At 40.0% G+C, this 25619-nt stretch overlaps 1 protein-coding gene across 1 annotated transcript in view; it reads right to left on the bottom strand.

The window, feature by feature from the left end:
- Window positions 1-14935: 14935 nt before the first annotated feature.
- The window catches only part of stxbp6 (syntaxin binding protein 6 (amisyn)), a 68323-nt gene continuing 57639 nt past the window's right edge, over window positions 14936-25619 (bottom strand). The window contains exons 5-6 of the mRNA XM_056242258.1: window positions 15905-16062; window positions 14936-15088 (exon numbers count right to left, since the gene is read on the bottom strand). Coding sequence (XP_056098233.1) covers window positions 15065-15088; window positions 15905-16062 — 182 coding nt within the window. The 3' untranslated portion in view covers window positions 14936-15064. The remainder of the gene's footprint in view (window positions 15089-15904; window positions 16063-25619) is intronic.

Here is a 25619-nt window from a genome sequence, read left to right as displayed (position 1 = left end):
TCTTTTAATTTTACTTGTATTTCAGGCCCGGGCCCATGAGCGTTGGGATAATTACTTCACGACCATGAAGTGCGTTCTATAGAGTATGAATGTGTTTAGAATGAATGTAATCCGGACATACTACATTCACTATGTTGTCATTATCATGTGACCTACAGCGTCAGTTGAGGTCTCATCATTGCCATTCATGAATCCTCTACTATGGCCTCATAGGATAGTAAAGTGTCCATCAAATGCACACTTCCGAATCTCTCCAGAAAAATAGGTTATCCGGGCGCTGTGAATTCCAACCATACTTCTTTTGTCACACTGTTTTTCACCTACTAAATAATAAGAAATTTACTGTTTGTACATGTAACACTGTTTTCCATGTTCATGGTTTTTGATATTTGCCTGTGTACTGGTTTTCCTGTTCCTGTCTCACCCTCTGGATTTGTTTGTTTGATTGGACTGATTTACTGTGCTCTGACCTTTTGCCTGTCTTTTACTATGATTGTGGATCACCCTTTCATTAAAACACTGCATTTGGATCCTCAACCCTCGTGTCTTGGATCAGTTTGTTACAGTAGACTTCGCCTCGATGGATCCAGCAGTACGTCTCATCCGCCTTCGTCAAGGAACTCGTTCGCTCGATGACCACATGCAGGACATTTTAGGTATTGCCAATTTCACTAACCTCCCAGACTATGCTCTCATTGACTTATTTTGTAATGGATTCAACAACACTTTACAAGCCACACTAATCCGTGATGGTGCTCAAGGATCACTGAGCGAGTTCCTAAGTTATGCCCTTCATTTGACTGGTTCCTCCTTCACTGTTTGGGAGGTTGAGGAGGACATGTCCCCTAAATGTTTTTTTGGGGAGGGGCACCACACTCCAAGATCCAGTGGCCATGGAGTTTGGCCCACCACAGTCACCAGCATGCCCAAGTCGAATGATTGCTAGTCCTGTGTTTAATGTACCTCCCTGTCCTTTGGTTCCCACACCAGAGCCTCTCCACGTCATGCCTGCCGAGTCTGAGCTTTTTCCGGTCAAGGTCGCCCTTCCAGAGTCCTCAAACAAGATGGCCACCCTTCCAGAGTCCTCGAACAAGATGGCCACCCTTCCAGAGACCTCGAACAAGATGGCCGCCGTGCCTGAGTCAGCTCCGGATGATACAGCGCTGATCATCATGGCCACAGCTATGTTGTGTGTGTGGGCAACACACACATCAACTTAATTCCGTGACCCCTCAGCCAAGATGCGCGCTGCCGTTCCAGAGCCCTCGGACAAGATGGCCGCCTCTACGTCTGTGTCTTCGGACAGGATGGCAGCCTCTACGCCTGTGTCTTCGGACAAGATGGCAGCCTCTACGCCCTGTGTCTTCGGGCAAGATGGCAGCCTCTACGCCCTGTGTCTTCGGACAAGATGGCAGCCTCTACGCCTGTGTCTTCGGACAGGATGGCAGCCTCTACGCCCTGTGTCTTCGGACAGGATGGCAGCCTCTACGCCCTGTGTCTTCGGACAGGATGGCAGCCTCTACGCCCTGTGTCTTCGGACAGGATGGCAGCCTCTACGCCCTGTGTCTTCGGACAGGATGGCAGCCTCTACGCCCTGTGTCTTCGGACAGGATGGCAGCCTCTACGCCCTGTGTCTTCGGACAAGATGGCAGCCTCTACGTCTGTGTCTTCGGACAGGATGGCAGCCTCTACGCCTGTGTCTTCGGACAAGATGGCAGCTTCTACGCCCTCTGTCTTCGGGCAAGATGGCAGCCTCTACGCCTGTGTCTTCGGACAAGATGGCAGCCTCTACGCCTGTGTCTTCGGACAGGATGGCAGCCTCTACGCCTGTGTCTTCGGACAAGATGGCAGCCTCTACGCCTGTGTCTTCAGACAAGATGGCAGCCTCTACGCCTGTGTCTTCGGACAAGATGGCAGCCTCTACGTCTGTGTCTTCGGACAAGATGGCTGCCTCTACACCTGTGTCTACGCCGGTGTCTTCGGACAAGATGCCCGCCTCTGCCCCTGAAGCGTCGTATCATCCCTGGCCCCCTGAACCGTCTGCTCCGCCCTGGCCCCCTGCACTACTACTACTAATAATAATAATAATAATAATAATAATAACTTTATTCTTATATAGCGCCTTTAAAGCAGCTTCTCAAGGCGCTTTACATAATAAAACAAAATTAAAATACAACACTCAGAGAAAAAAAATAAAAATAAACAAAGATAAAATAGAATAAAAAAAAAGTCAAGTAAAAGCTAACCTAAAAAAATGCGTTTTCAATAAAGATTTGAAATTACTTAAAGACTGTGCATCTCTGATATTTGGAGGGAGTGCATTCCAAAGCCTAGGAGCATAGGATGAGAAAGCCCTATCCCCTACAGTACGCAACCTACCTCTGTCTCCAGTCTTTCCCCCTCTCCACGGAGCTGGCCCTCCATCCCGCCCCCTGTTCCGCCTCTGCTCTGCCTCCTGGACTTTTCTAACCATATTAGGAACATCTGGAAGCCGCTCCTTAGAAGGGGGGCTATGTAACAATCACCAGTGAGAGTGCCCGGGAGTACCATCAGAGGGCACTCCAACCCGGACAATCACCACAGATCCACTGACTCCATTCCACATAATCATTTACCTAGACTAATCAGCCATGATAACATTCACCTGTGTCTCATGATCTTGTTTACTCACCCTATATAAGCCTGGTTCTTTGTCATTCCCTGCAAAGTCTTGTTTAGTGTTTGTACATGTAACACTGTATTTCTGATCGTTTCCACTGTTTTCCATGTTCCTGGTTTTTGATATTTGCCTGTGTCCTGGTTTTCCCGTTCCAGTCTCACCCTCTAGATTTGTTTGTTTGATTGGACTGATTTACTGTGCTCTGACCTTTTGTCTGTCTTTTACTATGATTGTGGATTACCCTTCATTAAAACACTGCATTTGAATCCTCAACCTTTGTGTCTCGGAGCAGTTCGATACATAATCAAGGTTGTCAGGACAGGCTGTTGTGTTGAAGGTAGTGGTAGTGGTGGGCAGATCGAGGCTTCGTGAAACACTGAAACAGTTTAAGCAAATGTGCCGTATTGTGTCAAGGCTTCGAAAAAATCCGACACCTGTCTCCATGGTGACCCCTAGTGGTCAGAACAGTGTAAATGCAACAAAAACCCGGGCCAAACATGCATAAAACCCCCTTTTACAAATCTATTGCAAATGTTTTATTGAAAGTAAAATCTTTCAAGTGTATATATGTTCTTTTATCAATTGTCAGGGTTTGTTTTGTTAGTTCTATGAATGGCTCAGCTAAACAGGCCAATAAGACTATTAACTACCATTATTCATTTTAATTATACTAATGTCTAATTAAATAGTCTACAAATGTATAAAACTGATCAGAGATCAGGTAAAACCCACAGACAATTATTCAATGGTTCTCAGTGAATCCTCATGATTCATGGGTTGACAGATAATCGCCCCCAGCGGTGAACCATTGAAATTCCTAAGTTTTCCGAAACGTTTCGAAACAGTTATGACGTAATGAAGCCTCGTTTACTGAAATCACGTGACTCTGGCGGTTTGATACACGCTCCGAACCATTGATTCGGAACAAACGATTTGTAAAGGCTTCGAAGCTTCATGAAGCAGTGTTTTGAAATTGCCATCACTAGGTAGTGTGTCTCCAGGAGCAGGGTTGAAGACCTCTGATATAAAGGACAAAGCAGAGTGTAGACGCTAAGGATTGGTATGTAGGTTTACAGCCATCAAAATGCCTGATAGTGCCTGAAGCATCACTAAAAACCACAGCTGCCATTTATTTGTTTTTTTGTTTAGAGAGACACTGTGGGACTGATTGATGCCATTGCTCAGATGTTTAAAGCAGGACGTATACAGCAGCAAAATAAGTTTTCAATTTTCTCACTGGGGTTTTTTTTCTCAAAAAGGGTTTGTTCTACTAACTTCATGTAACAGGATACACCTAAAAGTTATTTTTCTTCCAGCAGGGACGACTTGCTTGTATTCTACAGATCACTGCATCATCTACACACACACTTTGTTTGCATTGGACAGACAGCAGTGGTGTGTGTTGTGTACATTGGATTAATGATTGCTCCAGCATGGCTGTCATTGCTCTCGACAGGAACCCAAAGGCATGAGCGGATCTGATCCAGATATAGAGATGGCAGATGCTCTCGGCTGCGTCACATTTCACATCTGCCAAATCAGTCAGGGTAGAGCTCAAAGGTGACCAGCACTGGCCCGTCCTCAATGCTTACATGTGAACAACTGTCCTATAAAGCCTATTGAATCATACTTGATATGCAAGCCTTTCAATTATTAACATATGTTGCAAGCTGATAGAGATAAAGCCCCAGGAACTACTTAAGTATCATGATTAAATCTTTTGAAGTATAAATGGCATAACCTTATACTGTTATTGATAAGTGAAAAACTGATGAAACGATAAAATGCCTATACATTGTTCTCATTAACTATATATATACACTCACCTAAAGGATTATTAGCAACACCATACTAATACTGTGTTTGACCCCCTTTCGCCTTCAGAACTACCTTAATTCTACGTGGCATTGATTCAACAAGGTGCTGAAAGCATTCTTTAGAAATGTTGGCCCATATTGATAGGATAGCATCTTGCAGTTGATGGAGATTTGTGGGATGCACATCCAGGGCACGAAGCTCCCGTTCCACCACATCCCAAAGATGCTCTATTGGGTTGAGATCTGGTGACTGTGGGGGCCATTTTAGTACAGTGAACTCATTGCCATGTTCAAGAAACCAATTTGAAATTATTCGAGCTTTGTGACATGGTGCATTATCCTGCTGGAAGTAGCCATCAGAGGATGGGTACATGGTGGCCATAAAGGGATGGACATGGTCAGAAACAATGCTCAGGTAGGCCGTGGCATTTAAACGATGCCCAATTGGCACTTTGGGGCCTAAAGTGTGCCAAGAAAACATCCTCCACACCATTACACCACCACCACCAGCCTGCACAGTGGTAACAAGGCATGATGGATCCATGTTCTCATTCTGTTTACTCCAAATTCCGACTCTACCATCTGAATGTCTCGAGACTCATCAGACCAAGCAACATTTTTCCAGTCTTTAACTGTCCAATTTTGGTGAGCTCTTGCAAATTGTAGCCTCTTTTCCCTATTTGTAGTGGAGATGAGTGGTACCCGGTGGGGTCTTCTGCTGTTGTAGCCCATCCGCCTCAAGGTTGTGCATGTTGTGGCTTCACAAATGCTTTGCTGCATACCTCGGTTGTAACGAGTGGTTATTTCAGTCAAAGTTGCTCTTCTATCAGCTTGAATCAGTCAGCCCATTCTCCTCTGACCTCTAGCATCAACAAGGCATTTTCGCCCACAGGACTGCCGCATACTGGATGTTTTTCCCTTTTCACACCATTCTTTGTAAACCCTAGAAATGGTTGTGCGTGAAAATCCCAGTAACTGAGCAGATTGTGAAATACTCAGACCGGCCCGTCTGGCACCAACAACCATGCCACGCTCAAAATAGCTTAAATCACCTTTCTTTCCCATTCTGACATTCAGTTTGGAGTTCAGGAGATTGTCTTGACCAGGACCACACCCCTAAATGCATTGAAGCAACTGCCATGTGATTGGTTGATTAGATAATTGCATTAATGAGAAATTGAACGGGTGTTCCTAATAATCCTTTAGGTGACTGTATATTTCAAGCTGATAAAGATAAAGCCCCAGGTACAAGCGAGTATCATGATTAAATCATTTGAAGTATAATTGACAACCTTATACTCTTATTGATAAGTGAAAAGCTGTTGAGATGATAAATAAAGACAGAGTGTGCTCTGACACGGTGTGCAGCTGAAATCAACTTATTTCACTTTAACCTTTTCTCATATCCGTAGCTTAGATGGCGTATCCTCACAGCAATTACACAATAGGCCGCTTGCTACGGCATAAACATAATTGCGTAAACACTGCAGATTAAACGCTTAGTAAATCACTCCACAACTGTTATTGAGTAAACTGTTTAGATTAAACTGATGATTTGCTCGAAATTAATTAGCAAACCATGCAATATGCAGAGAGATATTGAGTAAAAGAGTGTTCACTTATCTTATGTTGATTTCATTTTAGATGCTTTCTGCTAACAGCAACACTACCGGTATTTGAATGTTTAGCCGCAGCTCATTGGCCACTGATGCAGCAGCAGCAACCAATCAGCTGTTCTATGAAGATAATGATGCGATCACTACCAAATTGAGTTGAGGACCTATCAGCCTGGGGGGGGGTGGCGCAAGATGGCGACCTGAACGGTAGTGTTGGTTCGAGCTCTGAGGCGTTTTTGAGGAGTCGTATCTTCTGGCCGAAATTGTAAAGCTTCATTACAAGCCATGAAGTGGTAACTCTTTTAAGAGAAGAATGCAATAAATAGACTTTATAAAAATTTCACCTGACTGTGACGCAGCCTATATTGACTGAGCACACTGCAAGACCACGTGCACGCGAATTATCCATCATGCCAAAGAACAAGGACAGAAAGTTACTTTCTTTGCTTTTCGAAGCATCAGCTGGAGCTGATTCATCCCCAAATACTCCAACAGGTAGCCCTCTTTCAAAAAAAGCATGTCAGGAAGAAGACCTCAATGTATCTAATGCTGACATACTTCGTGCTGTCAATGCTCTTAATGAGCGCTTTTCGTCGGTGGAACAACAGATTGCCCAGAACTCGGTCGCTATAGTTAATCTTTCAAAGACGACTGATTTTGTGGCCGAGGAGATGAAATCTCTATCTGCAAGAGTCAAGGCTAATGAGAACAAGGTATCGCAAATTGAGCAGGTTGTCCGGATGGTTCAAGGCAAGTGCGATCAGGCCGAGATCTACAGTAGGAGATGGAATTTGAGGCTAAATAATTTGAGAGAAACAGATGGAGAAAATATAAGAAGCAAAGTGCTTGAAATCCTAAAAATGCTGACTCCGGACGAAGTAGATGACATCCCTTTTTCTGTCGACACAATCCACAGGATTGGACGTCTTGGATCTGGAAGTAATCGTCCTAGGCCGGTCATCATCCAGTTCGCGCTCAGATCCTACAGAGAGAAAGTCTGGAAAGCTGCACGGGACCATCCTGCTCTCAAGGAAAGAGGGGTTCGCCTGGCAGAGGACCTGACATTTGCTGAAAGACAACAGAGGAAGCTGCTATGGCCAAGGGTAAATGCGGCGAGAGAAGAGGGGAAAAGAGCCTACTTTCGTGGAGCAGATGCATTTATCGATGGAAAAAAACTGTCTGTTGACGACTTTCAAGATGAGTATTGACTGAGTTTTTAACTTCGCTGAGTAAACAGTCGAACTGAAATCTTGTGCTCTGTCTTCAGGCCATTTGTGTTCGTCCAGGTGATACGATTCCTTGAATTTTTGGAGTGGATCAATACCGACTGGTTTGTGAATTCTCGTTGTTTCAGGGTTCTTTATATAACATTGTTCTGACATCCAAATAAGATTATTCCATGTCTGATTTTGTTTTTAGTTGTTTAAAGGTTGTTTCTCTGAATGTTAGGGGTTTACGGGACTGCACTAAAAGGAAGTCTATGTTCATTTTTGTTAGGCGTACAAATGCAAATATAATTTTTTTACAAGAGACTCATTCGTGTGATTCTGACGTTAGATGGTGGCGTTCTCAGTGGGGCGATCAAATTTTCTTTTGTCATGGTTCTCATCATTCGGCTGGTGTCGCTATTCTTCTAAATAAATTTAAAGGCGACGTATTGGAATCGGTTAGCTCCAAAGAAGGTAGATGGTTACTGGTAGTTGTTAAATTGGATAACTCTTTATTTGTTTTAGGGAATTTTTATGGTCATAATTCTTCAGCTCAAGCCAAAAATATGTCTACAGAGGCCATTCATTCTATATCAGTACTGATGGGGAAATATCAAGGTGCCTTTTTGATATTGGGTGGTGATTTTAACGATGCCCCAGATGATTTTGTTGATCGTTTCCCACCCCACACGTCTTCTAACGCGAAATTTAAATTTACTACGGCTTTAAGTGTTGATCTTTCCTTAGTGGATATTTGGAGATTCTTGAATTTTAATGAAAAATGTTATTCTTGGAGTAACTCCTCTAGGTCTTTACAATCAAGGATTGATTTATGGTTGATTAACCCAGGGTCTGTCCAATATGTCATGGATGTTACATACAGTCATGCACCTCTTTCGGATCATAAAATTGCTGTTTTGACACTTTCTGGAACTGAAGTTAAAAATAATAGTATACGAGGTTATTGGAAATTAAATAACAATTTGCTTAGTAATGAAGGGTTTGTAACCCAGGTTCGAGAAGTAGCTCAATTCATTTTTGGAAATAAGCAAATGTCACATGTTAAGAAATGGGAATTGTTTAAGTTTAAAGTTAGGCAATCAGCTGTTTATTTTAGTAAGCAAGTTAAAAATAATAATTTGAATAAGGAAAAGGCACTTATGACAGAGTTAGACTTTCTTTTGAAAAAAGTCAATCTTACAGAAGATGAAAAAGTCAGATTGGAGACAATAAAAACACAAATTGATCAGATTTATATTAATATAGCAAAAGGTGCATTTATCCGTTCTAGAGCCAAGTGGTTAGAAAAAGGGGAAAAGAATACAAGTTATTTTTTTTCACTAGAAAAACGAAATTATAAAAGACAAACGATCTCCTCTCTTAAAATCAATGATGTTATCACCTCAAATCCAAAATTGATTGCAAATTATGTGGAATCATTCTACTCTAAGTTATATGAATCTATATTTGAAAGTGATAAATGTTCCGACTTTTTTGAGTCAGTTAAACAATCTGTCACATCTATTTCTAATCAATTTCGAGATCTTTGTGATGAAGAACTAAGGAAACAAGAGATGGTTACAGCTATTCGTTCAATGAAAAAAAAAAAATCGCCAGGAACAGATGGTCTTTCAGTGGAATTTTATCTCTGCTTCTGGGATATTATTGAAAACCCATTATTCGAAATGTATAAGGAGTGTATTGAATCGAACGAATTATCGACTACGATGAAACAGGGTTTAATAACCCTCCTTCCAAAACCCGATAAAGATAATTTGATCTTGGATAACTGGCGTCCTATAACATTATTAAATGTAGATTATAAATTGCTATCTCTTGTTTATGCAGTTCGATTGAAAAAAGGTCTAGACGAAATTATTAATGAGTGTCAAACTGGATTTATGGCTGGCCGACACATAAGTTGGAACATTAGACTCATTTTGGACTTGTTAGACTATTCAAATTTAGTAGAATCAGAGGCCTTAATTGTTTTTTTAGACTTCCACAAAGCGTTTGATACGATTGAGCATCAGTTTGTGTATAGGGCTTTTAAATCCTTTGGTTTTGGGGAAAGATTTATTTCTATAATTGAAATGTTTCATAAAGGTATTAATAGCTCTATTAATTTATATCCAAACACTTCTAAACGTTTTCCCATCTGTAGAGGAGTGCGCCAAGGTTGTCCTATAGCCCCCTTTGTATTCCTCATTGTAGTTGAGTTTCTTTCCATTAAAGTCTTGAATTCTCCATATATTCAAGGACTTACCATCTTCAACAAACAGCTTAGATTAACTCAGCTTGCGGATGATACTGTTCTTTTTTTGGAAAATAAGGAACAGTTGCCCACAGCACTGCAGTTAGTAAGTACGTTTTCTGATGCCTCGGGGTTAATGCTGAATGTTAATAAATGTGAGATAATGTGCCTTTATGATTCGAAGGAAAAACTTTTATGTAATATCCCTGTAAAGAATAAGATTAAGTATCTAGGATTAACTGTAACAAAAGATATAGCGGAGAGACAAGAGTTAAATTTTTCCCCCAAACTTAAAAAAACTCAAAACATCTTTAATAACTGGCTACAAAGAGACTTGACTATGATAGGCAGAGTCCTATTAACCAAAGCAGAAGGGGTATCTAGATTTGTTTATCCGGCTTTATCTCTTTCTGTTCAAGACTCGATTTGTAAGAAAATAAATGACTTATTTACTAAATTTGTTTGGAAGAATAAACATCATCATTTGAGAAAGGAGATTCTTCATGGTCCAAGAAATGAAGGTGGTTTTGAACTTCTGGATTTTTTCGATTTAAATTATACCTTTAAAGTCACATGGCTCAGAAACTGTCTTCTTAAATCAGACTCGATATGGTTCTTTATTCCATATAATATTTTTAAAAAGATTGGAGGTTTAAACTTTTTGTTATTATGTGATTACTCCATCAGTAAATTGCCTGTGACATTATCCAATTTCTACCAACAAGCTCTCAAGGCCTGGAAGTTATGTTATGTACATAACTTTTCCCCACATAAAGCAATCTTGTGGAATAATGCTTATATTACAGTAAATCGGAAATCTCTTTATTTACAGAGTTGGAAAGACAAAGGAATTTACCTTTTGTCTGACCTTTTAGATCAGTCAGCTCAGTTTCTTTCATATGAAAGTTTTATGAATAAGTGGGCATTTCCTATTAAATATAGAGAATATTATTCTGTGATAAAAGCCATTCCCACAGGTCTAATGATGTTAATGAGAAGCCATGTTATCCCTTAACATATGTAGAAGTGATCCTGTACTTTATTTAAATGGTGTAGACCTTAATAGTAAAAAGTGCTCCAATAAATTTATTAGAAATATATTTTATAAAAATAGGTCTTTTCAGCCTAGAGGGAAATTTTTCTGGAATATTTGCTTCCCAGAGATTATCTGGAAAAAAGCTTGGTTGCTTCCATTTCGGTTTTGCATACCTAACAAATATAGAGAAATACACTTAAAAATACTTCATAACATTTATGTTAGTAATTACACTTTATCAAAATTTATGGAGATTGATGAGAATTGTTAATTTTGTCTGAATCAGCCAGAAAAAACTCTACATCTTTTTTTTGAATGTCATCATTCAAAAAATTTTGGGGAAAATTTAACTATATATTTTCAACGGAAATCAGGTCATAATTGTGTATTAACACCCAAAGATGTTATCATATATTTTGAGTCAAAAACTACATCTGTAAATTTTATGATTAATCTTATGATTTTATTAGGTAAATTTCACATTCATAAGTGTAAATTTAATAATTCTAAGCCTTGTTTGAAGGTTTTTTTGGCTGATTTTATGTTGTATATTGAGTCTCTTAAATGTATAGATAATAAGAAATGCACTGATACAATTGTATTTGCCAAAGAATTGAAGATAATTGAACAGTGAAGAATTATATGATGTTTCTCATTTTCTTCAATACTGATTACTGGTTTGTAATTTTCTCGTAGCTATTATATTATACACATAGTTAAACTTAGCCCCTTTATTTAAATTTTATTTTTCTTTCTTTTTTCTTTATACTTTAGTTTAGTCTCTTACTTATTTATGTTAAACTAATTTTGGAAAATCTTGGATTGTTGTCTTTTTGGATGTCATGTTATTGTTTGTATGTTATGTCTAATGTCTAATAAAAAAAAAATAATAATAATAATAATAATAAAAAAAATAAAAAATAATAAAAAAAACCTATCAGCCTGGCGCCATCTAGAGTCTCATGCCAGAACTTGGTTTAATATTTCAAGATGAACACTTGCTGGACAGAAGCAGCTTCGGTTAGGTTTACTTGATTGTCATTCATCATTTTATAGAAAAATCATGAGTATCAAATATGATCATCAGGATTTTGAGGAAGGTTTATTTGTTCATCTCTCAATCATCATTGTATTGCATTACATTATATGTTTTAAAGCTGCAAGCTTTGATCATAAACTAAGCATTGAAATATCATCTTACTAAGACTATATTATTGGCAGATATTGAGTGACGACTGATTTTTATATGCAAGTTTCTGCTATACTGTTATAAAGATCTCATTGATTTACATTAAAGGCATCAGAATTTCTTTTTGTCCATATAAATGTCATATAGATATAATATAAATATGCATAATTTTGCTCAGTTTGGGCCCTCTGTATAAAATGGAGGTGTTTTTCTTCCATGTTTTCACTATGCTTTCACTAAATAAGCCATAAAAGCCTAGTGTATCATTAGAGTGATCTGTATATATGATACTTTGCAAAAAAAAAAAATAACGTTATTTTTTTATCTCCATATTGGTAACACTTTACAATAAGGTTCCATTAGTTAACATGAACTAACCATGAACAATGCCTGTAAATAGCTTTACTGTTGGGTTACTTACTGTACATATTTACATTAGTTTACGTAGCAGTTGACACACACTAAGTATGAACATTTCTAACTCACCATGTTACCCTAAATGTAAAAATACTGTTGTGTACCTTATCAACACTCTTTCATATATATAAGGCATTGATTTGTTGGTAAACATAATTCTACAGTGGAAAACAAATGTTAGTAACACATCAGTTAATGTTGAAATAGTGTACACTTTTCACTCAATCCATTAATAAATACAAGTAATGATAGTAAAGTGCGTATAAACATGAACAACATATTTTTCCGCTGTAGAATTATGTTTACCAACAAATCAATGACATATATATATATATATATATGAAAGAGTGTTGATAAGGTAGCACTACACAACAGTATTTTTACATTTAGGGTAACATGGTGAGTTAGAAATGTTCATACTTAGTGTGTTAACTGCTACGTAAACTAATGTAAATATGTACAGTAAGTTAACCTTACAAAACAGTAAAGCTATTTACAGGCATTGTTCATGGTTAGTTCATGTTAGTTAACTAATGCATTAACTAATGTTAACTAATTGTGCTGTTAATGTGAATTGATGCATTAGTACATGTGCGAGTTAACGTTAACAAATATTAACTAATGCTGAACAGAGATGTTGTTCATGGTTAGTTCATGTTAACTAATGCATTAACTAATGGAACCTTATTGTAAAATGTTACCTTTATATTTTATGGCCATCTGCCAATCCTTTGGTTTACACGTGCCTCAGACACCAGTCACGCTGATGCCATTCCCCATATGAAGAAGCGAAGAAACTTTGCTTTCACTCAAAAAGCACTGGAATATAGTTTTTCCTCCCATATCTTTTCATTATTTCCATTACAAAAGTTTGACGAGTGAATGCATAGTTTATCTGGGAAACTCAGCAGTTTTGCACGCGAATGCTAAAGCATTGGAATATAATACCACCCCCATTTAATTTTTTTCTCATCACCACGTACACTCCGTACAACTACCCACAAGACAAGTATATGCTTATTTTACATACTACAAATGTAAATTTGCTAGTTGTTGATTTTATCTGTCCTTTGAGGGATAATAAATGAAAGAAATAAAATACCACGTATTATAGCACTGAAAGCTAATATGTGCATGAATGCTTGACATTTGGCAGCCAAACTGAAACCAGTTATTGATTTTGATATCACATAATTCTGATTATGCCTTCTTGCACCAGAACGAGGGTTTCAAAAGTACTTTTGAGAGCAAAGAGATGTATCATCGTCATTTATTACCAGTCATTATTCCATTGACCACACAGTAGCACAGGCACATTTAAAAATGGTTCAAAAATATCTTAATGTTCCCTTTAAACAAAAACGATTTGACTTACAAGCATATCGCTACTCTACGCACTCAAAAATGTGGTTAGATCACTGCAAACATCATGAAAGCAAGTTACATGGAAAACATGAACGTTTAGGCCTGGGATGCACACGACAGTTTCATAATTCACATGTTTGTCTCTAACGATGACGACATTCTCTGGCGGTGTCTCCCGGCCTTGAAGACAGACAGCGAGAAACAGACATCAGCACATCAGAGATGTTCTCAGCATCCAGAAAACAAACCATATGACTGATGACGGCACTCAACATGAAAGAAGCTATACATGACAGAAGTAAAACACTGTTCTGAAAACTGTATGCAATATTAAGGCAGGGTTTGTAGCACAGAAATAATTGTATTTTTAATCACAAATATTAAATGCAACACATAAAACTTAGCACTACAGACTTTGGTCACTTTTTGTAATCCATTAGCAAACATTCAAATGGGAAAATAACAGTCATGTGCTTTTTGTCAGAGGTTCCTCAAGAGAAAACCTGTTTAAAATGCTTCACGCAGGTAATTCAGGGTGTGTTACATTTTAATACTTCAATACATTATGTTAGTTATGTGTAAACATTAATGTTACACCAATTATTCTTGTAAAAAGCCAAAAGGCAACATAAAATGCAAAACAATTCAAGGCAGAAAGTAAAAGCTAAAGCCATGTTCCTCGGAGAGCTCAGTATTCCCTAGTAGATAAAACACTGAGTTTATGTTATACATATTTGTAGCCTGAGGGCATGTGTTTATGTAGTCGCTCTCGCTGATCCCAGATCTGTATTGTGAGTTATGAGGGGAAACTGAACAGAGTTAAGAACCTCAGAAGTCACAGACATTTGTGGAATAGTATAAAATTAAACTAAGTTTGCAGACGAGTATAAGCATTTCTTTCACTGTCCCACTGCTAAACTGATCATCTCTCATTCGGTCAGTTTGTGAAGTTAACATCCACGGCTCATGGTCTTTTCTCAGGGCTGTCCTGTAGATATTTCAACACTTCAGATGCACCACATTATTAAAACGTGGGTTCAACTACACCATTAATATTAAAATAAAGCGTTTTTTTTGGCATGTGACATTTGAAGAAAAAAAACTATGAATTATTTTACAGAATCCTTAGAAGGAATTTTACAAAAATATATATTTCTAATACTTTCACACACTAAAATTCTTTCATGATGGCACTTATCAGACAATATCAGAGGGATATTATATATCAGCAGGAATTTGAACCTTTCTGTAGGAATCTTTTAAAATGATAAAAATGATCTGTCATACAGCGGGAACACAGGAATAAGGCTTTGATTAAGCTTGCAGTGACTGAAAACCCCATCTATGGTTAGAGGATGCATGATGTTTAAGGCTACAGCCATGATGTTGATAGACACACATCATCCTCGTTTCTTCATATGATACTTCATGCGCATCCCACAACAGTCTCTGATAGCAGGGGTGAGGAATTTGTACCAGATTCTCCAAAAATACGGCAAAGGATTAACACTTGTGCTTCATGGCAAGCTATAGAGAGAGAGAGAGAGAGAGAGAGAGAGAAAGAGAGAGAGGGAGAGAGAGACACAGGCAGAGAGAGAGTAAATTTACTGTAGAATTACAGTACAAAATGTCTAAAGATGTCAGTGAGCTCATTCATAATGGTCCACAATCTCCTGCCCCTTGCATGTTTTAATAAATATGTTGGTTAATTTGATAATACACTAAGAGTAAAATGCATTTCCATACACCACTGTTCAAAAGTTGTTGTTTTTTTAAATGAGAATTATTATTTTGATCCAGCAAATATGCATTAAATTGATCAAAAGTGACAGGAAAGACATTTATAATGTTACTAAAGGTTTCAATTTCAAATAAATGCTGTTCTATTCTATTCATCAAAGAGTCCAGAAAAGCTGTTTTCAACATTAATAATCAGAGGGGTTTTTTTGAGCATCAAATCCTCATATTAGAGTGATTTCTGAAGGATCATGTGACACTGAAGACTGGAGTAATGATGTTGAAAATTCAGCTTTGATCACAGGAATAAATTACACTTCACTATATATTCCAATAGAAAGCAATTATTGTAAATTGTAATAATATTTCACAATATTACTGTTTTTGCTGTATTTTCTGCTCGGTTCAAACTTAATTCAAAAACATGAACACGTCTTCCCGACCCCAACGGTTTGAACAGTAGTGTGTGTGTCTGTGTATGACAGCAGTCGCCACATGAAGGCAGCAAAGCAACACACATTGTTTTCCACCTGATTAAGTTTAGGAAAACCTTCTTGAACTGGGCAAAAGGTCTACGAGTAAACACAAACACGTGGCACGTTTTACCTTGTGTGCAGTGTCAGCGAAATGCTGTGCGCTGTTCCTCATGTCGCTGGTCTTCTCCTCGACGCGTCCCAGTCTCTCGCCGCGCTCGTTCAGGGCCTGACTGGCCTTCTGCACTGCACTGGTGACACTGTCTGCGGCCTCGTGAAGGATACTGGTCCCTGCTCAGATGAAGACAAACCAGCGAAGAGAGAACACTTAGACAGAACTTATGGTGGTAGTAACACCACTATCCTTGAGAAAAAGTAGTACACTTCAGCATACTTCTAAAACAAACAAATAAATCACTCTAAAATAATAATTTACTTTAAAAGAATATACTTGTTAACAAACATGAATTCATTACTTCAATGAGCTCATTGTTTCTGCCTTAAATTATTACATTGTTTAAATTAATACATTTTTAGCAAACTGTTTTGTAAATGTACATTTCTGAAATACATAACTTACACAGTTTCCTCTAATAACAGATCACTGTAAATTGTAATATGGATTCGTGCATTTTCTGTGAAGCTGCTTTGAAACGATGTGTATTGTAAAAAGCACTATACAAATAAATGAATTGATCTTAAGTGCGATGATTAAATTTTCAGACTTTTAATTTCATGCCTATAAATGAACAACATGATCAAAATTGTCTACATTTTTTTCTAAATTTCATAACCATTTGTTAACAAACAAGTATTCATTACTTGAATGAGCTCGTTGTTTCTGCCTTAAATTATTACATTGTTAGCTAACTGTGATTTGTATATTATGTACATTTCTGAAAAACATAACTTTCTAAAGTAGGACTAAACCACAATCTTTATATGCAATTTAATAATTACTTATATTTTCTTTAAAAATTTGAAATACATTCAGCTTAAAATGTTCTGCCGAATGCATTTAACGCAAATTAAAATACACTCTTGTTCGTTAAAATGTGACTCGTTCGTCACAGCAATCATCTTTACGACATTAAGATGCCAAAAAATAAAAATAAAACCTAAAATATAAACAGATAAAAACATTACTCTGAATTTGAGTGGAAACAACACGAATTTACTGAAATGGGTATGTGCACGTACACTGTTTGTTTGCGCATCAATTATAAATACTGTAGGACTCCTGTGCATCACTGCAATCGTGTTTACAATTCGCATCCATCAAAACTTTGCTAGCGAGACGCTAGTTTGCTTTATCCAGCCGATTGCCCTAGTTCGCGTATCAACTGGCTATACAGTTGGATGTGTTGATGTTCTGTTCAGTCTGTATTTCACACCGTGTGATGCGTGAAGACTCACGCTCTTCAGAAACAAATCACAGAATATGACAGACCTCGTGTTTTAAAGCTAAACACACACTGGAACAAAAAATTCACTGAAAAAACTGGCAGCGAGTCCCTGTTCTCTCTGCCATATCTGATGTAATAAGCCTGGTTTTCTTTACATCGGTTTTCTTCTTTTGGACTTTGTTTGAAAGCATTCGCTTGGAAAATTGGACTGAAAACTTTCCCAGAGTTTAGTGGTTTAAAATTATATTATCGCAAACAGAAAAGTGAAATCGGGTTAAAGGGTTAGAATAGAAATTTCCACCTACCAGGGTTACAGGCGTTTGCACCATTGTAGATACTCAATGATAAACTCACGACCATCAACAGATAATCTAACTGCGTGATGTAACACTAATATTGTAATTTTGCACGTCTTAAATTTATTTTTTATATTATTATTTTAATATATTAATTGCAGGCGGTAGATCCTTTTCCTATTTAGAACCTAAACCTTGGAATAGTCGCCCTAGCATTGTTTGGAAAGCAGACACACTCTGTCAGTTTAAATCTAAACTGACAGAGTGGCATACACATAACTGTAATAAAGATCCATTAAAGGATTTTTAGGCTGCATAAATTAGGTCAGCCGGAAACGAGAACACTTTCTATAACACATGATGTACTCGCTACATCATAAGAAGAATGGCATCTACGCTAATATTAGTCTCTGTGTTTATCCCGAGGTTTACTGTAGTCAGCCGGATCCGGGCCGTAACCAGATCAGATGTGGACCTGTGCTTAGACACGACAACAACGCATGATGTAGTCAGCCGGATCCAGGCCGTATCCAGATCAGATGTGGACCTGTGCTTAGACACGACCACAACGCATGATGTAGTCAGCTGGATCCGGCCCGATTGTCAAATATGTTTAAACTTAAATAAACTACCTATACAAGTAGTTGTGTCTCTTTGTATTAATTTGTCCTGTTATTGACGTAATGCGCGTCATTGACAAAATGCGCAACCAGATATTCGAATAGTTCGAATATATGTGTTTTTTTTTAGAGGGAATATTCGAACGTCATTTTTGAGCAATTTTGACAGCCCTAATGTAGATAGCCGGATCCGGCCCGTATCCAGATCAGATGGAGGACCTGCGCCTAGACACGACCACAACGCATGATGTAGTCAGCCGGATCCGGCCCGTATCCAGATCAGATGGAGGACCTGCACCTAGACACGACCACAACGCATGATGTAGTCAGCCGGATCCGGGCCGTATCCAGATCAGATGGAGGACCTGCGCCTAGACACGACCACAACGCATGATGTAGTCAGCCGGATCCGGGCCGTATCCAGATCAGATGGTGGACCTGCGCCTAGACACGACCACAACGCATGATGTAGTCAGCCGGATCCGGCCCGTATCCAGATCAGATGGAGGACCTGCGCCTAGACATGACCACAACGCATGATGTAGATAGCCGGATCCGGCCGGTATCCAGATCAGATGGAGGACCTGCACCTAGACACGACCACAACGCATGATGTAGTCAGCCGGATCCGGGCCGTATCCAGATCAGATGGAGGACCTGCGCCTAGACACGACCACAACGCATGATGTAGTCAGCCGGATCCGGCCCGTATCCAGATCAGATGGAGGACCTGCGCCTAGACACGACCACAACGCATGATGTAGTCAGCCGGATCCGGGCCGTATCCAGATCAGATGGAGGACCTGCGCCTAGACACGACCACAACGCATGATGTAGTCAGCCGGATCCGGCCCGTATCCAGATCAGATGGAGGACCTGCGCCTAGACACGACCACAACGCATGATGTAGTCAGCCGGATCCGGGCTGTATCCAGATCAGATGGAGGACCTGCGCCTAGACACGACCACAACGCATGATGTAGTCAGCCGGATCCGGCCCGTATCCAGATCAGATGGAGGACCTGCGCCTAGACACGACCACAACGCATGATGTAGATTAGGGCTGTCAACGAATATTCTAAATTCGAATATATATTCGAATAGTTTTAAAAAACAGAAATTCGAAGGTGAAAATTAATATTCGAATCATGTGGAAAAAACGCCCGGGGTAGCAGAGGCGCGGCTGTCTGCTTTGCGAGAGGCAAAATTCTGAAGCTTAAAATGTAAAACGCATTTTCCAGCTGCACAGCTAGCACAGTGAGTGTCTGGCTCACTCATTGGCTGTGCTGCGGCAACTGCACATCCAATGGCACGGGCGCCTCCAACGTGTGCGCCAATGAGCTAGCATTACATCAGACATGTCAGAGCCCGCCAAGGGGGCATGGCCAGACGCCCTCGAAATAGCCATGTAGCAGTTTACCACAGCATAGTCTCAGCCTCAGACGTCACGCCCACGGAACGTTGGCTAAACAGTCTCAAGGTCTGGCTACGCGAGACTAACCACAGCACAGCTCGCTCGGAGCGTTCAATATCGGTTATATATACTGTAAAACTGAATTAAGCCTGCTATATTTAGGACAAGAGTCGCGACCTTAAATTGCTTGCACAAAACTCTTGATCAGCACTCAACATTTGTTTATTGTTGTTCATTTAAACCGTTATGCGCAGAGAGCGTGAGGTGAGGGGGCGAGAGAGAGAGAGAGAGAGAGAGAGAGAGAGAGAGAGAGAGAGAGAGAGAGAGAGAGAGAGAGAGAGAGAGAGAGAGAGAGAGTGCCTGCAAGTGCGAGCGAGAGTAAGGTCTGCGGTCTTGGCCATTAGTTGATTTAATTGTTTTTGTGTAAGTTAATACGTTGTCAAATATGTTTAAACTTAAATAAACTACCTATACAAGTAGTTGTGTCTCTTTGTATTAATTTGCCCTGTTATTGACGTAATGCGCGTCATTGACAAAATGCGCAACCAGATATTCGAATAGTTCGAATATATGTGTTTTTTTTAGAGGGAATATTCGAACGTCATTTTTGAGCAATTTTGACCGCCCTAATGTAGATAGCCGGATCCGGCCCGTATCCAGATCAGATGGAGGACCTGCGCCTAGACACGACCACAACGCATGATGTAGATAGCCGGATCCGGCCGGTATCCAGATCAGATGGAGGACCTGCACCTAGACACGACCACAACGCATGATGTAGTCAGCCGGATCCGGCCCGTATCCAGATCAGATGGAGGACCTGCGCCTAGACATGACCACAACGCATGATGTAGTCAGACGGATCCGGGCCGTATCCAGATCAGATGGTGGACCTGCGCCTAGACATGACCACAACTCATGATTTAGTCAGCCGGATCCAGGCCGTATCCAGATCAGGTGGTGGACCTGTGCCTAGACACGACCACAACACATGATGTAGTCAGCCGTATCCGGGCCATATCCAGATCAGATGGTGGACCTGCGCCTAGACATGACCACAACACATGATGTAGTCAGCCGTATCCGGGCCATATCCAGATCAGATGGTGGACCTGCGCCTAGACACGACCACAACTCATGATGTAGACAGCCGGATCCGGCCCGTATCCAGATCAGATGGAGGACCTGCGCCTAGACATGACCACAACTCATGATTTAGTCAGCCGGATCCGGGCCATATCCAGATCAGATGGTGGACCTGCGCCTAGACATGACCACAACACATGATGTAGTCAGCCGTATCCGGGCCATATCCAGATCAGATGGTGGACCTGCGCCTAGACACGACCACAACACATGATGTAGTCAGCCGTATCCGGGCCATATCCAGATCAGATGGTGGACCTGCGCCTAGACATGACCACAACACATGATGTAGTCAGCCGTATCCGGGCCATATCCAGATCAGATGGTGGACCTGCGCCTAGACACGACCACAACGCATGATGTAGACAGCCGGATCCGGCCCGTATCCAGATCAGATGGAGGACCTGCGCCTAGACATGACCACAACGCATGATGTAGACAGCCGGATCCGGCCCGTATCCAGATCAGATGGAGGACCTGCGCCTAGACATGACCACAACTCATGATTTAGTCAGCCGGATCCAGGCCGTATCCAGATCAGATGGTGGACCTGCGCCTAGACACGACCACAACACATGATGTAGTCAGCCGTATCCGGGCCATATCCAGATCAGATGGTGGACCTGCGCCTAGACATGACCACAACTCATGATTTAGTCAGCCGGATCCAGGCCTTATCCAGATCAGATGGAGGACCTGCACCTAGACATGACCACAGCGCATGATGTAGACAGCCGGATCCAGGCCGTATCCAGATCAGATGGAGGACCTGCGCCTAGACATGACCACAGCGCATGATGTAGATAGCCGGATCCGGGCCGTATCCAGATCAGATGGAGGACCTGCGCCTAGACATGACCACAACTCATGATTTAGTCAGCCGGATCCAAGCCGGATCCAGGCCGTATCCAGATCAGATGGAGGACCTGCGCCTAGACACAACCACAACACATGATGTAGTCAGCCGTATCCGGGCCATATCCAGATCAGATGGTGGACCTGCGCCTAGACATGACCACAACTCATGATTTAGTCAGCCGGATCCAGGCCGTATCCAGATCAGATGGAGGACCTGCGCCTAGACATGACCACAGCGCATGATGTAGATAGCCGGATCCGGGCCGTATCCAGATCAGATGGAGGACCTGCGCCTAGACATGACCACAGCGCATGATGTAGATAGCCGGATCCGGGCCGTATCCAGATCAGATGGAGGACCTGCGCCTAGACACGACCACAACGCAGCCCTGGAGTGTCAACAGAGACCTTGTCAACTAGACTCTCCCTGTGAAGACCTCGTCGACACGACAGCCATCGGTACTGATCCTCAACAAAGACCAAAAGAACCAGAGTGGTCCTCCACACAGACCCTATGACCAGCTTCGGCTCCATACCGGTGTGATGAACCATAACAGAGACTATTTTAGGCTGCTGTCGGTAGCCTAAAAGAGGCCTAGAAATAGGGTTTCGTTCCACCACGTGGGGCACTACCTACTTTTTTTATATTTAACATCAGAAATATATAGAGATTCCTTAGGAAAAAGTTATCCGCACACAACCTTGCAGTTTTTGAGAAAAATGATGCTAAAGGTGCCCATTTTGAAATAAAGGGAAAACATAGGGAATTTTGCACTTTCAAACCGGTTTATCATATAAACCCAAAAATGCCGAATTACCACTTGAGGTAAAAAATAAACCAGTTTAAAATATGTGATATACCTGAAGTTGCAATCTAGGCACAGTAAACATGATAAGATTATCAAGAAAACTTCTACTGTAGCATTAACATCCCAATTACTTCTCATTATGTTGTTCCAATTCAAAGGTAATATTTGAGGTAAAATCTGAATTACAAATAGAATTCAGCCAAAATATAATATATATATATATATATATATATATATATAGGCTATATATATATTAAAAAAACACTTTTCAAAATAACGCATTTAATGGTGAATTGTCAATTCGCATACACGAGCAGTAACTGCACTGCATGTACACATTTTTTACATGCTATACTTTAAACAATTATGGTAACAATATTACACGTATTATATTTGAGTAGATTTTGAGGTTTTTTTTTGTGTGAAATCTACCCAAATAAATTAAGTAAAATTTCCTAAATTATTTAGTCTATGGCACATGATGCATTTAATATTATTAGTGTGGAATGTGCTTTTTTAATATAAGTTGTCTCAATAATAAATTAAGCAGAATTTACTCGTTTGTATTAATGAAATTGACTTAATTATAACATTTACTGCATTTTTCAGGTTAAGATAATAATGACTTCATAATGCACTTTTTGTAATCAAACATGCTTTTATTCTGTATTTTTTTGCACAAATAAAACAAATCTATATAAAATGTAAGACAGCAGTTTTAAGATATGAAAAATAAAAGCAAAAAAATGCTAACATTTTCCATGTCATTGAGAAAAATAATTTTGTTACACAAAAACATGTGCATACAAATTTCTGTTGGAAAAGTCACATTCTTGACTAAAACTTGTGAATAACTTGTAGCAAAACAAATCATTTGTACTTGCTGAAAGCTTGTAGAACAATATTAAACGTTCATCAATCAATGCAGTTTTTTTTCCACCAGAACTTGGTCATAATGCATTGTCTCAATCTAAGTCATGAGTTTGTTTTTAAGTGTTAGTAATTTCGGGGAAAACTTGCAAACATCCAGTTCCAAGAAGAGCTTCTGAAAGGCCTCAAAAGTGTGCCTCAGATCTTTCGGGTAGGTGAGGTTTAGTGCATACGTGAGTCCAAGAAGAACAGCACAGGCTCTTGCCAGATTTTCCAAGCCAGCCATGACTTGCATCCCCTCCAAGATGATGCTGAAATCCTCCTGAGAATCCCTCTTGCAGATGGCAATTTTCATTATGTGCTACAGGATATCTCCATTGTCACACTGTAAAACAAACATTAAAGAAGTATTTTTATCTCGTCTGTCTCATTATAAGTCTGTCCATAATTATAAACTTGATTTGTGTACGGTTGTAAAAATTTCTTATAACAGCTTAAAATGCTAAGACACCATTATAGTTTATTTTCTTTGTAATCACCGAAACCACAAAGACCACCACTTTGCGGACCACAAAGACTGTCACAATAACATAAGTACAGTTTCACCAATGACAGAGGGTGTATTCAGGAAGAAAAAAATAAATAAATTTAAAATTACATTTGGTGACACTTTTGTAGAGGGGGAAATTAAATTTCGCTGGTCCTCTATAGACATTCTACTAACTGTATAGTAACATGTCAACTAACACAGAGTATTAGTAGACTGCTAGGTTAGGGTTAATAGAGTAAGTTAACATGTAGTTGCAGTTACTTATAGTCAGTAGAATGTCTAAAGTGGACCATCAAAATAAAGTGTTACCTTTTTTCATATAAGTGGCTGACAAAAATCTATTTTGTGTTAAATATTTTCACATTAGCTTTATATAATTTAATTAGAAAAAAGATTATTGTTTAAGTTAAGTTTCTATTTTTATAAATAAAAACGATGTACAAATACATTTCTCAAAACACCATAAATATATAGAATAATTCTTGTCACTTACATTGTACTCATGGATGAGGTTATCCTATTTTTCACCCAGATAACAGATCAAGCAACGGAGGACAACGTCTCTCATCGTGTCGATGTTTTTATCGGGATTCTGATCGGGAAGTTTGTAAATTAGCATCACCCAAAGATAATGAACAAATATTGATATGTTATGTAACTTACCTGCAGCATGGGATAGCTAGCTCCGTAGTGTCCGACGTTTTGAGCCATTCCTTCGCACATTGCTTGATTTGTTCCCATCGGAGTTCAGTAAAGGGCTGCGGACCTTCCCGCCATCTTTTCCGACATGAAGAATACACTTTACGGGTGTTAATCGAGCTTGATCGCCGCTATCAGATGAAGATGCGCTGCTTACGTCCTCCTCAATGTTTACATGTGCGTAGTGATATTAGCTTGATTTTGGCTGTGACCTACTTACATTTTCGATGCTGATTGGTTGAAAATCTAGCTAAACAGTTTTATATGTCTCAATACGCAGTCAATATAGTGCGCCAATAAATTACAATTTTCTCATTAACTGCAGGATAATGCGTGGAGAACTTTTTGCTTGGATACCTTTTATTAACGTTGAACATATTGAGCAAAAGAAAATGTAGTGCCCCGTTTGTCGGAACGAAACTGAACGATACAGCTCACGTACAGCGGCCTATTTATATAGAGACATGCCACTTCCTCAATCCTTAATACAACTATATAGGGAAAACCCGTAACGCCAAAGATGGCGGTTGTATGCACATGTCCCGCCCCTCCCGCTGGAAAGCCAATCGTCTGCTTTTAACAGTCAAGCCGGGAAACATTTAAGCCTATCGTCTGGTTCCACTGACGCATGCGCACAGTTGAGGTTTGCGACAGCGGAAAATACGTTACTGTTTGAAAAGGCGGCAGATTTGATATGCAGTGTATGTGTGAGTTGTGTAAATATCAGACATCCCAAGTCTCCTGGAAGTTCCGGGAGTCTCCCGCAGATTGATAGCGGCTCCCTGATGCCCGCAAATTAGTTCAAATCTCCCAGAATCTAGAGCGAGCGAGCAAGAGCTCGCACATACTGTGCTTCAAACTGTGTAACGCGCGCACGACAGAGCGAGAGAACCCTTGCGCATGCGTAGTAAAGTATAACCTGTGGGGAAAAAGGCGTTTTAAACCTTATTTTGGGGCAAAGTCATCAAACTTTTTCAGCGATTTTTATCATATTTTACTGCTGTTTCTATACATGCAGTTTTTATGTCTCGGTGACCAGTGAAAGTGCAGTTCTGACTCTCTGCCCATTCATTTAAATAGGAGCCTGGTCTTGTTAGTCCGAAATAGCTGCCCGGAGGTGTTGCCAAGATGGCGGCCGAGTGGCATGACTTGCCTAAAAGGACTTTGACCATAATGACAG

The sequence above is a fragment of the Rhinichthys klamathensis genome, unplaced genomic scaffold, assembly GCF_029890125.1.
Source record: "Rhinichthys klamathensis goyatoka isolate OS25496 unplaced genomic scaffold, OSU_Roscu_1.1 h1tg000718l_1, whole genome shotgun sequence".
NCBI classification, from domain to species: Eukaryota; Metazoa; Chordata; class Actinopteri; order Cypriniformes; family Leuciscidae; genus Rhinichthys; species Rhinichthys klamathensis.
This window is presented reverse-complemented; position numbering and strand designations above follow the sequence as displayed.